Source organism: Trichomycterus rosablanca, chromosome 11, assembly GCF_030014385.1.
Source record: "Trichomycterus rosablanca isolate fTriRos1 chromosome 11, fTriRos1.hap1, whole genome shotgun sequence".
Lineage (NCBI taxonomy): Eukaryota > Metazoa > Chordata > Actinopteri > Siluriformes > Trichomycteridae > Trichomycterus > Trichomycterus rosablanca.
The window spans coordinates 24,734,405-24,751,378 of NC_085998.1; the positions used below are offsets into that span (position 1 = coordinate 24,734,405).

The following is a 16,974-nucleotide window of genomic DNA, read 5'->3' on the forward strand; positions in this document are numbered from 1 at the left end:
AACGCGTTTTTTTGAGGCAAAACCCAAAATTGCAGAAGAACTGTGGAATGTAGTCTAATCATCCTGGACTGGAATACCTGTTCAGAGGTGCCAGAAGTTGGTGGACTCCATGCAACACAGATCTCGGAAACAATTGTTATGCCACTAAATATTAGTTCAGTAATTTAAAGTAAAGTGAAACCTCAAACATTTTCAGTTTATAGATACATTTTTTGAGTTTTTAAAGAAAAATGCTGGCACTGAACAGCCTAATATTCATTTTTCTTAACTTTCTGTAAAGGATTAACACAAACTGGCTAAATGTTGTTAATGTTTTGATTTAGAATGAAAAGTGTAGTATTTTCAGTGCATTTGCATTTATGGAAATAAAAGTTATTATAATAATTTTGTGCTTTATTCGCTTTTTTAAAATCACTGCTATTTTTTTGAACACTACTGTACAGGGGGTTTACTATACCCTCCCATGAAGTGAACATCTGGCGGTAATCACAGAAACATTTGGCAATTTACCTTTCTGACATATTAATATACAAAGGAAACTGGAGCTCCCAGAAGAAGAACCAACACACAGGGAGAACATGCAACTCCACACAGGAAGGACCTGGACTGCTCCACCTGGGAATTGAACCCAGGACATTCTTGCTGTGAGGCAACAGAGCTACCCACTGAGCCCACTGCTGCCCATGTTCTGTAGTACTGTTAATTGATTTTGCTCATAAATAAGTAAATGGTAAACATTGGCTTGTCTGTAAAAACAATACGAACCTGTCTCGTCTCTACAACTCTATGTCTAAAAATGTGAAATTTGTAGTACCTTTACTCACATTACACTCACTCAGTACAGACTGAGTTTTAACACCAGTTTTAAATTACACATTTAAGATTTTTTTTTTTTTTTTTTTTTACACCCATCACAGCCGACAAATTTACAGAGATCTTAAAAATAATCCTGTAAGCCAAATAAATGTGTAATTAAAGAAAAGATAACTTAATACTGGGCAAGATGCTTACCCTTCAGTACTAGAGTCAAGAACCCACATTTTATCTTTGGTGTTTTTATTATACACAAAAATGTAATCAAAACATTTTAACTAATAATAACATCAAGATTTTTACTTTTTTACTGTATTATTAATAAACAAATCATATAAAAGCAATAGGACAATACATCTGGACAACAGAAACCTTGGCCTCTTATTTAAATAAGCTAATTGGTGTTAACAGTATTTATTTACTTAATGTAGCATTTGAGAGTATAATACTTGCTTAATTAAAAAAAGGTATAAGTTTTCACCATTTTGTCTAGTAATCATGGTTTCTTTCTAGATTTGCCACTTTTCTCCTTTTTCACCTTTTTGCCTTGCCATGGCTTCATCTTATCTGCACCCTCCATTTTTCTTTTTGCACTAAAAAAAATAAAGAAAAGTTTAGAACATGTTATGGCACAAAAGCAGTAACACTGCCAATACTGTATATGCAGCATTCTTTTGAAATATTTTCTTTTACCTTGTAATGCTTACAACTGCTGTGTGACCTGCTTTCGTTAGAACTTGGTCCCACTCCTCATCATCTCCTCGGATCATGTACCTGCACAGAACAACAATAACTGAAAATGCTGAGCTCAGCAATTTCCATGTCTTGCATTCATAGGCATGAAATCAATACATTATTTAGTGTTGTATTATAGTCTGTCAAGTTAATGTAATATCCAAAATAAATAGTATAAATAGTAAACTGTATTCCAATATGAGTGGGAAAAAAAAGAGTAGACATTTGCTTTATGGTCATTAATGGGAAAAATCAAGTATCCTGATCAGGATGGGCCTTTTAATACACACACACACGTTTATGATCATAAATACATGTATCTTTTTAAAAAGTACAGTGAGTGCCCTGAACACTTACTGTGAAAGATCCATGTCTTTAATCTTTTCCATGTCCTTTTTGTGTTTTTCTTCGAACTCCTTGGCAGCCTCATCCTGAAAAAAATAAGGTTTACAGTCATTCAGCAAATTTTAACCAACAAACTAATTCAGCCTTTCAGACCAATTGAACTTATGTGGTTAAAACATGGTGTATTGCATTAAATTAAAATTTGAACAATTCTATTTCTCACATCCTCAGAGAGTTCTTTGCCATGAGGTGCCATGTTGAATATCCAGTGGCCAGTATGAGAGAATTGTACCCAAAACACCAAATTTAACAGCCCTGCTCCCCATTTACACCTGGGACCTTGACACATGACACCAGGGAGGGACAACGACACATTTGGGCACAATTTGGACATGTTCACTGTGGGGTGTACTCACTTATGTTGCCAGCTATTTAGACATTAATGGCTGTGTGTTGAGTTATTTTCAGAAGACAGTAAATCTACACTGCTATACAAGCTGTACACTGACTACTCTAAGTTATATCCAAGTTTCATGTCTATAGTGTTGTCCCATGAAAAGATATAATGAAATATTTGCAGAAATGTGAGGGGTGTACTCACTTTTGTGATACACTGTATATCTATCTGAACAATACAAATCTGTTTGTATTTTGTTAGCTTCGGGCCAATTCCAGCAAGTTCAGTTGTTCTGCCATCACCAAATGCCACCTTGAAGTCTATTTTTATCAATTTCTCGTTATACAAAACATGAAAACTCTACTGTCTGCAATGAAATAAGTCAGAGTACATGTAAAAAAAACCCCACTGGATTCTTTTTTTCCATTTGCATTTTCCATACTGTCTCAATTTTTCCTGATTTGGGGTTGTTTGTCGCTCGAACAATCCATTCAAGAATTATTTTTTTCTGCTTAGCAGCAATACACCATATTTTTCAGCATTATTGCAATCTTTATATAATCTCTAATTATAATCTTATCGTGATCATTGCAACATTTCTGAATTAAGACTAAAAGAACACACATACCAAACACAATCAAGTTTTAGTGCTTGATTGCATAGAAGCAGAGACTTTCAAATATTCTTATTCATTGAAAAATTTGACACTCTAAATAGTCTTAAAGAAGCTCCAAGGCACAGTTTTATTCTGTTGACGTGTAGCAAAGCACCAGGTGCTGGACAATCACTTTCTGCCTTCAGAACTACTTACCCTTCGAAAGTAATCATGAAGAAATGTGGTATCGTCAATAACGCTTTAATAATGAGCAACAGAAGATAGATTTTTTGGTTTCAAACCAAGTGTAAGCATTTTCAAATATTTTAACTTTCAAGAAAACATATCCTTTACATAAAACAAAAAGTGCACACCAATATTTAGGGTGAAGAGTATTTTAAAGTGAGGTCTCCAAATCTTTGCCATAAGGCTGTAAATACAGCATCAAGCATTAGGTGAGAATTATAGCACTCATTTTTCATTATACTTACCAGATCTGTGTGCAGTGTCAGAGCAGTTGGCTCCATGGTAATGTCTTTTAGGGGGACCATCTCTGTCTCAACTGCCTTCTTCTGAAGAGTATCAAAGTGCTACATAAAAGCAAAGGCAGAACAACAAAATAACTCATGCTGTGTTCACAATAGTGAGGAGTAACTAGAACTAATGTCTCAAGTTATGGCTTGATTGTACAGTCCTTTGCAAAAGTTTTAGGATGTGTTGAAAAATGCTGCAAAGTAAAAAAGCTTTCAAAAACATAAGTGTTAATAGTTTATTTTATCAATTTAAATTGACCACCCTTTTGCCAGTTCTGAGCTGATGGTACTGCTGGACATCTTTCAATTTCAAAGGAAAGTGAGCATGATGTGTTTCTTATCTGCTGCACTAAGTATCCTTAGCCAACCACTGAGTCTACAGTGCTCAACATTGCCCGTTTCTTTGTGCTTCTTCAAAAGAGCTTGAACAGCACATCTTGAAACCCCAATCAGCTTTGAAATCTTTGCCTGCTGTGCTCAGTTTTACCATGGTGTATGACCTGTGACATGATTTTATTTATTCACTTTTGCAATTTTGTTAATTGACAAAAATAAACTATTAACACTTCCTTTTTTGAAAGCATTCTTACTTTGCAGAATTTTTTCCACACCTGCCCAAAACTTTTGGAAGCTGCAGTTCTCACCTGCACCACCTTGCGGATAAGACGGTTAAACAGGCCCATGAGCTGAGAGCTGGGGAGCATGATTTCTTTCTCCAATTCATCTATAGATTTGTGCTGCAACCCAAGTCCTAAAAGCAGAGACTAAAAAGAAGTTTAAAGTTTACAAAAAAAAAAAAAAAAAAAAAAAAACATTAATGGGGTTTAGAAAACCTTTAAAGCCAGACATAGACTTACAGACTGTGCAGCAGACAATGATATAGCTGAGAGTTGGTTGAGGAAGTATGTCCGTGCCACAGTAGGCATCATGTCCATGATTAGGTGGTAGTCAACCATGTTTCTGGAATACATTTCCAAACGCTTCAGATCATATGGGGTAAACTGGGCAGCTAGCTCTTCACTGGTAAGCGCTGCAAACAGTTACATACATAGTTATTGTCATTACAGAAAGTACTTTTGATTTATTGAGGTAAATTACATAAATACATACTTCCTGAATTGTCATTTTTGATGTTCTTGTTTTGCAGCATATTCAGTGCTAAAGTAGGGCTAAAACTGCTAAACTGGTAGGAAAGCAGGGAGATGAATCTTCGCCTGAAATCTGTAATACAGAACAATCATTTAAAGTTGCTATTCTTATCATTTCCTGTTAAAGAACAAGCACACCTTAGTGTGGTGAATGATATTAAATGCAGGCAACATAAGATTTACCCTTCCAGAATGCAGACAGCCATAATCCCTGTCCTGCTGCATCATCTGTGTTTAGTGCCTTTAGCATTATACAGGAGTGCTCCCCTGTCAGATCATTCTAAATTTAACAGAAATACATATTAGCTTTACAAATTAAAGACACTGACTTAAGATTAGCCTGTAAACTGTCCTGACACAAAGGTTCTCAAACATACTTTTGGCCGATGACCCCATTTTAGGAGCCGAGAATATTTGTAAATCCCCTGCATTACAGTATTTTAGCCCTATATTTTTTTATTTAATAATTACAAAAGTGATCATTCAGTCTTTTTAATCCTGTTTACACATTAAACTCCACTGAATAAAAAATTAAAATCAAACTCTCAATCTCAAAGAGAAAAATACTGTGAATATTTAATTATAAAATAATTAAAACACCCATAAGATATATTAGCTAGAGTTGTAAATAAATGGTTTGAAAATTAAACAATGTTTACAAAAATCTAAGGTCTCGATTACTATGAGTTGTCACAATACTTTTGTTTACATAGTATTGCATGGATTATTGCAATCCAGCAATATAATCCAGCAATACACAGATATAATTAATATATAGGTTCTTAATCCTTACTGGAGTTTGTCTTAAATATACTGGAACAAATCCAGCCTTTTTCCAAAATCTGCAATGAAGAATAAAGAGATTCATAGAACACTGTAAAACATGTAACTGAGATATCTTATTGAAATATTTTGCTAAATTTTTGCATGAACACACATACTTAAGAAGTTGGGATGTAAGGCCGTATGACACGCCTAAGTAGTCCAGTCTTTCAGCCTTCCTCTCATTCAGCTTTAACAAGAGGGGAGGTAGATCCGTCCGAGGAGACAAGACCTCTTCTATCAGATTCATGGCCTACACACAAGCACACATGCAATAAAAATGGTTTTCATATTGTGTACATAATACAATTCTATTAAAAAATATATAATTGTACGGATGGGGTGGGATGTGTTAACTTTATAAATGTAATTTATTATGAGAGTAAAATCAGGTCTAGTGAAGATCCTTGTCACCTAGTCATAGAAATTACTAACATTTTACCTTTTATAAATAAGACTGCATGCATATCCACTTATTTACTTAGACCTAGAAGGAAGTATTTTATCCAGCATGTTTAAAAGCAGGGAACCTGAACACCATGAGGAAACCCACAAAACCACTTAAAGAACAATCAGAGAGAGTAACAGATGTAAAAATTGAGCCCAGATTCCCAGGACCCATGTTGCTGGGCAGCACATACTCTACTAGCTGCTCCATGTGCTGTGCTCTAACAGGTAACATTACAGTCATTTCAATCTAGACAGCATTAAATGGTCAGTGGCCACACAATATACACAAGAAAACCTGACTGGTTATCAATACTTCAAAGTAGAAAATACTTGTTTACTGCCATATTTAGTACATCTCATGCTGTTGCAAATAGACATTATGTCAAATTACCTTATTGCTGACTGAGTTAAATGCACAGGTAGCCTGCTGTTTTTTGTCATCCAAGAGAGGAAACTGTCCTTGGTAATAGCACTCCAGTAGCTGCATAGCACGAGTCCCATAACCCATCTAAAATTTAACATAAAAAGTCTGAAGTACAAACTTAAATATGAATAATAACTAAAAAAAAAGCTTAACAATTCAACACTGCAGAACCAAGCAAAACTGAAGAGCAAAAATAAGGCTCACCCCTTGATAGTCTGGGTTCACTGCAATTCGCACCACTCTTCCACCTGAAAGGCCGGCAAACTCTGAATCTTGAAACTAAACACACAAAATTTGTCCGCAGAAATCAAAAAAGAGGTAATATCATCCATCACATGATACATAATGGTTAGATTTTCCAATACCTGTTCTGAAACAGTCCAAGGGATAAGATCCCCTGAGGCTTTCTTTCCTCTAGACAAGCTTTTAAGAATTGACTGCTGAGAAATCTCTCCCTCCAAACACACCTTTAAGAAAAAAAAAAAAAGGAAAAACATAAATTACACATTTTTCAGCTTTATAAATGTCGATGCATTCCATTGGAAAATTGTTGTTGTGAGATTGTTGAGTTAATGAATGCATCAAAAGTACTTCAGAAACTAATAACGTAAAGAAGTATCTTACACATGCTTCTTTGCTGTTATACACATGTGAGGTAGTTAACACTGTTAATCTCCCAGCTCCATTGAGATCATTGACAAGCTCCTCCCGTGTAATTCTGGGCTGACCTCACCTTTCTCAGAATCATTCTTACCCCACCAGGTGAGATCTTGCATGGAGCTCCAGAGTGAGGGTGATTGACTGTGATCTTGTATTTCTTCCATTTTCGAATTATCGCACCAGCAGTGGTCTCTTTCTCACCAAGCTTCTTGCTGATGGTCTTGTAGCCCATACCAGCCTTGTGCAGGTCTACAATCTTGTCCCTGACGTCCTTTGATAGCTCTTTGGTCTTGCCCATGGTGGTCGAGAGATTTGAATGGAAGAAACTGATTCTGTTACAGGTGTCTTTTATACAGGGACAGGACTTGTAGGGCTGGGTATCGCCACTAATTTCCTGGATCGATTCGATTCCGATTCACAAGGTCCCGATTCGATTCGATCTTCAATTTGATTTTCGATTCAACACATTTAGGCATATTTGAGTTACATTAACAGGTTTTGTTTAAATATGTACAGATGTACAGAGAACGAATGTGATAATTGTACAAAGAACACTCATTATTAAAAATATTTGTTTTTACATAAATAAGTAATCCACAACAAAAAACAGTAACATAAATTTTTTTTTTTATTATTATTTTATATGTCTGACACGCTACAACAGTGTATGTGTAATGTAAACATACACCTGGCTGTTGCACAGCTTATGCCAAGTTCACACTACACAACTTTCTGATTTGCCGGGTCGCTGTACAGTTCACGCTGCACGACTGATGGGTGATGGGGGGGTTTCACATCTACACCATCTATCACCAGGAGGAATCTCAGATGAGTCTGTCTGGTCTCCCAAACTATGTTTTGTCACAAAAACACACGTGAGAAGTGACGAGGGGTTTAATGAAACCACGTCCTAAAATACACTCCAACAAGTAGCGAGCGATCAAAGTTTGTGCGCTGATGAGCAGCGTAATATCAAAGAGAAAAAAATAAAGGAATCTGAGTGGATTTGGCAACACGACCAACAGGGATTGTTCTGAAGTTGGAGGTTAATAAATATTTTGTTTTGTAGACAACGATAACTATATTACGCCCTTGCTCCACTTGTTTACAACCTCTCCCGTGTGTTTCCCCTCGCTGTTTCACATTGATTAAGAGCCGAGTTGCTCCCGAGCCGGCAAATCTAGCGCAGACCAGTCGCCGAAAATCAGGGCAGAAATCATGTAGTGTGAACCAGGCATTACTGGAGCTTCTGCCATGCTGAACTGATGTGCAGGTCAGATCTCGTTGCACGAAAAAACAGCGGCTGGTCACGCGAGATTAAAGAAGGTAACAGATTTCCGTGTACACCGTAAAAAGGGGCTCATTTAAAAGATCGATCTAGCGTTTATATGAATTGATATCGGATCATTCAAATAAAGATCGATTCGAATCGAAAAATCGATTTTATAAACCCACCCCTACTAATTTGTGTGCCTTTTGTGCACATAACCGGTCTGTGGGGGTCAGAATTCTTGCTGGTTGGTAGGGGATCAAATACAAATCAGTGTGGATTATACTTTAAACTGCTTTTACTAAGTCACAAAGTTAACATTAATATCTACAGTCACTGTCTGGCTGATGAATAAAGCTAGTAGGCCTGCTAGTTAGTTAGCAAGCTTCTAATATTACCCATTTGCTAGCTGAAGAGGGAAAATAAGATGGTGGGGTCATGTACCATGGCTAGAAAGAATATAAATGTTAGAGAAAAATCTAGCTGGAACCACCCATCTTTAAAGTATGAGACCGGAGAGTTTTAGTTTAAGACAGCATATTGTTACAGCCTTTGCTTTACATAAAATGAGTGCAAGTTAACTATCTTATTTATGGTGTGTACGTTTTACGTTGTGAGAGCAAAAAAACTGTGGCTACTTTTTTCAGTCTCTTTAGGTTAACTGCATACAGATACTTTACATTTACTCCACATAGTCCTCATGTACAACCCCCAAATAAGTAAAAGTTGAGACAGTATTTTTTTTCTCTAGTCAGATCCATCTAATTTGCTAACATACAGTGTATCACAAAAGTGAGTACACCCCTCACATTTCTGCAAATATTTCATTATATCTTTTCATGGGACAACATTATAGACATGAAACTTGGATATAACTTAGAGTAGTCAGTGTACAACTTGTATAGCAGTGAAGATTTACTGTCTTCTGAAAATAACTCAACACACAGCCATTAATGTCTAAATAGCTGGCAACATAAGTGAGTACACCCCACAGTGAACATGTCCAAATTGTGCCCAAATGTGTCGTTGTCCCTCCCTGGTGTCATGTGTCAAGGTCCCAGGTGTAAATGGGGAGCAGGGCTGTTAAATTTGGTGTTTTGGGTACAATTCTCTCATACTGGCCACTGGATATTCAACATGGCACCTCATGGCAAAGAACTCTCTGAGGATGTGAGAAATAGAATTGTTGCTCTCCACAAAGATGGCCTGGGCTATAAGAAGATTGCTAACACCCTGAAACTGAGCTACAGCATGGTGGCCAAGGTCATACAGCGGTTTTCCAGGACAGGTTCCACTCGGAACAGGCTTCGCCAGGGTCGACCAAAGAAGTTGAGTCCACGTGTTCGGCGTCATATCCAGAGGTTGGCTTTAAAAAATAGACACATGAGTGCTGCCAGCATTGCTGCAGAGGTTGAAGACGTGGGAGGTCAGCCTGTCAGTGCTCAGACCATACGCTGCACACTGCATCAACTCGGTCTGCATGGTCGTCATCCCAGAAGGAAGCTGACGCACAAGAAAGGCAGCAAACAGTTTGCTAAAAACAAGCAGTCCAAGAACATGGATTACTGGAATGCCCTGTGGTCTGACGAGACCAAGATAAACTTGTTTGGCTCAGATGGTGTCCAGCATGTGTGGCGGCACCCTGGTGAGAAGTACCAAGACAACTGTATCTTGCCTACAGTCAAGCATGGTGGTGGTAGCATCATGGTCTTGGGCTGCATGAGTGTTGCTGGCACTGGGGAGCTGCAGTTCATTGAGGGAAACATGAATTCCAACATGTACTGTGACATTCTGAAACAGAGCATGATCCCCTCCCTTCGAAAACTGGGCCTCATGGCAGTTTTCCAACAGGATAACGACCCCAAACACAACCTCCAAGATGACAACTGCCTTGCTGAGGAAGCTGAAGGTAAAGGTGATGGACTAAACCCAATTGAGCACCTGTGGCGCATCCTCAAGTGGAAGGTGGAGGAGTTCAAGGTGTCTAACATCCACCAGCTCCGTGATGTCATCATGGAGGAGTGGAAGAGGATTCCAGTAGCAACCTGTGCAGCTCTGGTGAATTCCATGCCCAGGAGGGTTAAGGCAGTGCTGGATAATAATGGTGGTAACACAAAATATTGACACTTTGGGCACAATTTGGACATGTTCACTGTGGGGTGTACTCACTTATGTTGCCAGCCACTTAGACATTAATGGCTGTGTGTTGAGTTATTTTCAGAAGACAGTAAATCTACACTGCTTTACAAGTTGTACACTGACTACTCTAAGTTATATCCAAGTTTTATTTCTATAGTGTTGTCCCATGAAAAGATATAATAAAATATTTGCAGAAATGTGAGGGGTGTACTCACTTTTGTGATACACTGTACATCTATTTCTGAATTTCAGGCCTGCAACACATTCCAATAAAGAAGACAGGGAAGTATTTAACTTGTTAAGTTGCCGTTCCTTCTCACAAAGATGCTTTGTCACCAAGGATATCAAGCGATGGACTGTTTTTTTCTGCACCATTATTCCTGCAAACACACCTTAAGACATGCGACAGTAAAAGGTTTTCGCTGTCACATTTTTCTCCACACGTTCTCTAATGGGACAGGTCAGGACTGCAGGCAGTCCATTACTTCCAAAAAAGTAATGACTGCCTGCAACGGAATGAATGTATATTAACATATAAAATGAAGTTAACTAGATAAATCATGAACTATATCCCAACGTTTTTTGATTTGGGGTCACTACAATCTTTGGCATCATGGTTAACTAGATGATTCTTTTATTTCAGCACAGCTAACCAACAACGGAAAACTGCTTGCCATAACAGAGCTGCTATATGCTCAAGTTCTCTTTTAAGAGATTTAAGCACAAACTGTGTGTTTATGTTTGCTCTAGTATATGTAGGTTTGTGAAGAGGATTTTAGAAACTGCCTAGTTAAAGACACTTTAATAGTCTGATCAACAAACTATCAGGGTAAAAAAACTTGTATTTAAATCATATATATGCTGGGCCATATTCACTTCTTGGTTGACGTGTTAAGCCTAAAAGTATTGCTAGATGGACCATTAATGGGTCAATTTACTATGGCCAAACAAATCTATAGGGCTCCAACATAAATGACTAAGCCCTACTTTAAAACAACGCAACAGAGAAATAGCTTCCTTTATAAAACAACTATGCTCATTTTTTTCTAAATGATAAATCTGTTTCTATACCTGCAGAACTGCCAAAACCTCTGGCAAAGAGTTGTGTGTGTTTTGAACAGGGGCCAATAGGCAGAAAAGATGATGAGCTGGGGCATCTGACAGCATCTGGAGATCATTGGGGGAGTTCTGGAAAAAAAAAAAAATCAGGCAACAGATTTCATTATAAATTTTTAGGACTGTTCAAAAGAATCCAGTACGCTTACCTTATAGTGTGATGCTACATATAGGGACATTAGGCGCTGAAGAAAAGCCTCGGAGGCTTTGTGATAACAGAACAGTGTGTCTCTGTTCACATAGTATCTGTAGTAAGTAGCTCAGGAAAGCTACAATAAAAAGTGTTCAATTATAAGAAAAAAAAATCAGACAAAAATGGTCCATGAATTAATGAGATATTAAGTCGCAGTTAAACTTGCCACAACTGCACATACAGTACAGGCCAAAAGTTTGGACACACCTTCTCATTCAATGCGTTTTCTGTATTTTCATGACTATTTACATTGTAGATTCTCACTGAAGGCATCAAAACTATGAATGAACACATGTGGAGTTATGTACTTAACAAAAAAAGGTGAAATAACTGAAAACATGTTTTATATTCTAGTTTCTTCAAAATAGCCACCCTTTGCTCTGATTACTGCTTTGCACACTCTTGGCATTCTCTCAATGAGCTTCAAGAGGTAGTCACCTGAAATGGTTTTCCAACAGTCTTGAAGGAGTTCCCAGAGGTGTTTAGCACTTGTTGGCCCCTTTGCCTTCACTCTGCGGTCCAGCTCACCCCAAACCATCTCGATTGGGTTCAGGTCCGGTGACTGTGGAGGCCAAGTCATCTGCCGCAGCACTCCATCACTCTCCTTCTTGCTCAAATAGCCCTTACACAGCCTGGAGGTGTGTTTGGGGTCATTGTCCTGTTGAAAAATAAATGATGGTCCAACTAAACGCAAACCAGATGGGATGGCATGTCGCTGCAGGATGCTGTGGTAGCCATGCTGGTTCAGTGTGCCTTCAATTTTGAATAAATCCCCAACAGTGTCACCAGCAAAACACCCCCACACCATCACAGCTCCTCCTCCATGCTTCACAGTGGGAACCAGGCATGTGGAATCCACCCGTTCACCTTTTCTGCGTCTCACAAAGACACGGCGGTTGGAACCAAAGATCTCAAATTTGGACTCATCAGACCAAAGCACAGATTTCCACTGGTCTAATGTCCATTCCTTGTGTTTTTTGGCCCAAACAAATCTCTTCTGCTTGTTGCCTCTCCTTAGCAGTGGTTTCCTAGCAGCTATTTGACCATGAAGGCCTGATTTGCGCAGTCTCCTCTTAACAGTTGTTCTAGAGATGGGTCTGCTGCTAGAACTCTGTGTGGCATTCAACTGGTCTGTGATCTGAGCTGCTGTTAACTTGCGATTTCTGAGGCTGGTGACTCGGATGAACTTGTCCTGAGAAGCAGAGGTGACTCTTGGTCTTCCTTTCCTGGGTCAGTCTTCGTGTGTGCCAGTTTCGCTGTAGCGCTTGATGGTTTTTGTGACTCCACTTGGGGACACATTTAAAGTTTTTGCAATTTTCCGGACTGACTGACCTTCATTTCTTAAAGTAATGATGGCCACTCGTTTTTCTTTAGTTAGCTGATTGGTTCTTGCCATAATATGAATTTTAACAGTTGTCCAATAGGGCTGTCGGCTGTGTAGTAACCTGTCTTCTGCACAACACAACTGATGGTCCCAACCCCATTGATAAAGCAAGAAATTCCACTAATTAACCCTGATAAGGCACACCTGAAAACCATTTCAGGTGACTACCTCTTGAAGCTCATTGAGAGAATGCCAAGAGTGTGCAAAGCAGTAATCAGAGCAAAGGGTGGCTATTTTGAAGAAACTAGAATATAAAACATGTTTTCAGTTATTTCACCTTTTTTTGTTAAGTACATAACTCCACATGTGTTCATTCATAGTTTTGATGCCTTCAGTGAGAATCTACAATGTAAATAGTCATGAAAATACAGAAAACGCATTGAATGAGAAGGTGTGTCCAAACTTTTGGCCTGTACTGTATATGCTGACATGAAGCTGTAAAGGGAGCAGTTCCTGTGAGAAGCTGAACAAAAAAAATACATCCATGAAGGCCAGATCAGTGCCAAAACAATGACATTACTGACAGGAATGTTTGCATGGACATTTTAATAGACATTTTCATTCAAGTAATAATCTCAAAACTGCATAGTTCTCTCCTAAACAAAAATATGTGCTGGTTCTCATAAAGGTTTGCCAACATTTTTCTTTTCTGTTTGCTTTAAGACAGTAAGTCATTGATAAGGGGTTGTTTTTGTAGATTAAGAACATACTGTCCAAAACTGCAGAGATGGTTTGTTAACAGGCAACACAAAACATCAAAACTCTATAATGTAGTAAACAAATCATCAAATATTATGAGCATAAAGCTTTAAAAGGATACAGGTCACAAGTTTCAGGCAGTGGACAGCCTGTGTTAATGTGTGGTACACTCAGGCAATTCAGACACAGCAGTGCATTCAGCCATTCCTCCACAGGATCTCCCGAAGCATATCGAATGGACTCCTGAAGAGAAACCTCATAGAAGGAGCGAGCTGAAATGTAATGTTTACAAATTTTAAATGTGTTTACACACACATATGAGCCAAAACATTATGACCATTTGCCCAATATGCAGTCAGAAGAGTTTTGGCCCACTGAGACATGGACTTTCAAGACATGTGAAGAAGTGGTAGCAGATTCTTATGTACGTTGTTTCTTATGACTATTAATTTTTAATAAGTTTAAAACTGTCTCCGCTCTGTCTTTTTTTGTGGAATGTTATATAACAAATGGGTTCCACCTGGGTGGGCAAGGGTTATCATTGTTCTTTGGTTCAGATAGCCTTCTTTGTCCTGGACTGATGTCAATGTGAGCCCCCCTGATAAATACCCCTTTATCTTGGTCCTTTTTCCCCTTGCAGATGGCTACAAACCAGCAGGGAATAAGACTTTGAAGCTACATTGAAGCAGCTATTAAAGGAACACGTGAAACGTCTTTTTCGTAAAAAAGTATATATGGGTCAAAGACGAGACATAACTTTTTAGTGTCCCCATTTGATAAATAATATACAATTATATTAATATAAGTGGATATACCTTCAATCTACTCCAATTGTACATGTTTACTGAAACTTAAAGTAATTTTTACAGAAAATGTATGATTTTTGAAAAAATAACCCTTGAAACCCCCAAAATGTCATTCAGTGCAACGGTCCCCCTACCTCTTTAAGTAATAAAACATTAAGAAAAAACTTAAAATTTACTGCTTTGGCATAATTGTACAAATGTCATGTGTGACATATTAAATAATATTCAATCAGATGTGTTTTTTAATATTAATAATATTCAGGACACTTTCAGTCCCCATTTTCCCAATCTTCAGTTGTCATTCAGTACAACGTTAATAAAAAGCCTTATTTTAATATTTGATCAAGTTACTGCAGTCATGTGACCAATTATAACAACAAAAGAAGATACCTGGGGACCCTTCAGCACACACAAAGGTCAATGCATTTTAACATTATTTGATAAAAATGTCTTTTTACTGACATAGTACATTACAGTACAACACAGAAAACGTAATATTACGGTTACTCTTGTAAACAAACAAGGTTATTAACATTTAAATGTGAATATGTGTAGAAATGTCTTTGAGCTAAGGTCAATGTTAGCTTTGGCTAACCACTGGGATAACTGTAAAATGTGCTAAAGTAAAATTTCTGTCATTCAGTACAACAACAGTCATTCAGCGCAACAGAATTTCGCTGTTGCACTAAATTGACAATGACATTGTTATACTGACTTTTTAATGTTTTAAAATTATTTTTAAAGCAAAATTGAAACAGAAATTCCTTTGTGTGGCCAAATCCACCTGATGAAATTTACTACCTTAAGTCTGATGTCAAAATCATAATCGCATAACTAAAGCCATGTAAAGCCATGTACAGCAAGAACCTCAAGGTTAACAACAAAGGATAAAATGTGACTTCAAATGGTTTTCACTGCTGAATGAATTTAGATTTACTGCAGCAACTTTTTCACGTGTTATGACACAAATTCCACACTTCCACACTGTTCTGGTGCCTTACAAGTTGTTATGATGGCTTCATTAGCTATGTTTTAATATTAAAATGCTTTATGAATATATTGAAATGCTTTAACAGCAACCATTTTTTCATGCTATGACTGAGGACTTCAAATGATCTTATGTTACATCACTTTTATGCAAGTTTCTTGTTTTATTTCAGAATAAAGCTTACGTTTTTGATTGCCTTACTTTTTTCATGATGTAGTTTGTTTATTAGGATTTTAATGTCATGTTTTACACTTTCGGTTACATTAATGATTAAGTCATGAATATTCTGATGTAACAGGATAATTTGGAGTATGTCATTCAGTGCAGCATAAAATCATCATACAGTGCAACAAAAACATTTGCTTAAAATAACTGTTATAAGTAATTATTATATATATTTTTTCATGTGAATGCAAGAGAATCCAGGCCTGCTTCATAGAAAACGGAGTTTGATTGGGTTTCAAATAGAATAGAATGTGTAGCAAAAACGTTTTGTATACAAATAAACAAAATCCCAAGACGCATTAGAGTACAAACAATGCACAGACAATTTAAAACAGAGTAAGTACAGTTTCTTCTGAGGTTTTAAATCTTTTGTAAGAGATATACTAAACTTATAAATTTGAAATGGCTAAGATTGTTCCTTGTGTGTGTATTTTTTCATAAATTAGTCGTTGCACTGAATGACATTTTTGTGCCCTTGTTGTGTGTCAACAACACTAAAACTATCAAATAAGCAAAATGCTGAGAAAAAAAATACATATTTACATAGGTGACACATTTGTGCACAATATTAAATGAAAAAATTATACAATTTAACCATTTTATTTTTTTGGTACTAGGAACACCCTATTCGTCTTTCACCCATATAAAATTGCAAGACATCTAATCACCGTTCACTTAAAAAAAAAAAGCTGCATAAAGACAAAGCCATATGCCTGTCCTAGTTTGAAAAAATAAGCAGTGCAATCATTTACATGTTAAAATTAAGGGCAAAAGTTGCCAGGCCTTTTAAAGTCAACTATGAAGCTACTCTTGGAAACTCGTGACAAATATGGAGTTCCACCCTACAATCTATTTGCCTTTGCCTATCTAGGCTGCCTGTTCTACAGATTGAAAGCCCTACTCAGTTTTTATATTATATAAATGATAAATGACATTTATTTGCAACTGAAGTGATAAAAATGTTGAATTCTAAAAATTCTAAATAACCAACAAAACCAAATCTTATTTTACCCGGAAAACTATAAAACACTGCTTTAATCATTACTATTACTCTTGTAATATTACCAGCTGGGTGGTGAAAACAGTGCTATTGATACCTTAAAAGTAACTAAAATAAAAATAACTATCTTTTTTAAGGATGAAAACAGTGAAAACAATCTGAAGCTTATTGAATCCTTCTTTTTCTCAAAGATTATGGATAATAAGAATAAGATTAAAAAGCAGACACTGGG

The 16,974-nt window shown here is 37.1% G+C and overlaps 1 protein-coding gene across 2 annotated transcripts in view; it reads right to left on the reverse strand.

Moving 5' to 3' along the window:
- Positions 1-1,039: 1,039 nt before the first annotated feature.
- nat10 (N-acetyltransferase 10) overlaps positions 1,040-16,974 on the reverse strand; it is a 32,892-nt gene continuing 16,957 nt past the window's right edge. The window contains exons 14-29 of one of the 2 annotated variants that reach the window (XM_063004089.1): positions 13,845-13,995; positions 11,597-11,693; positions 11,403-11,519; positions 6,628-6,729; positions 6,467-6,541; positions 6,230-6,346; positions 5,508-5,641; positions 5,360-5,408; positions 4,750-4,846; positions 4,529-4,639; positions 4,276-4,448; positions 4,063-4,182; positions 3,377-3,475; positions 1,906-1,979; positions 1,507-1,587; positions 1,040-1,406 (exon numbers count right to left, since the gene is read on the reverse strand). In XM_063004089.1, the coding sequence (XP_062860159.1) occupies positions 1,310-1,406; positions 1,507-1,587; positions 1,906-1,979; positions 3,377-3,475; positions 4,063-4,182; positions 4,276-4,448; positions 4,529-4,639; positions 4,750-4,846; positions 5,360-5,408; positions 5,508-5,641; positions 6,230-6,346; positions 6,467-6,541; positions 6,628-6,729; positions 11,403-11,519; positions 11,597-11,693; positions 13,845-13,995 (1,694 nt within the window). In that variant the 3' untranslated portion in view covers positions 1,040-1,309. Of the gene's footprint in view, positions 1,407-1,506; positions 1,588-1,905; positions 1,980-3,376; positions 3,476-4,062; positions 4,183-4,275; positions 4,449-4,528; positions 4,640-4,749; positions 4,847-5,359; positions 5,409-5,507; positions 5,642-6,229; positions 6,347-6,466; positions 6,542-6,627; positions 6,730-11,402; positions 11,520-11,596; positions 11,694-13,844; positions 13,996-16,974 lie in introns of those variants that run through there. The other variant, XM_063004090.1, reaches the window with a different exon arrangement.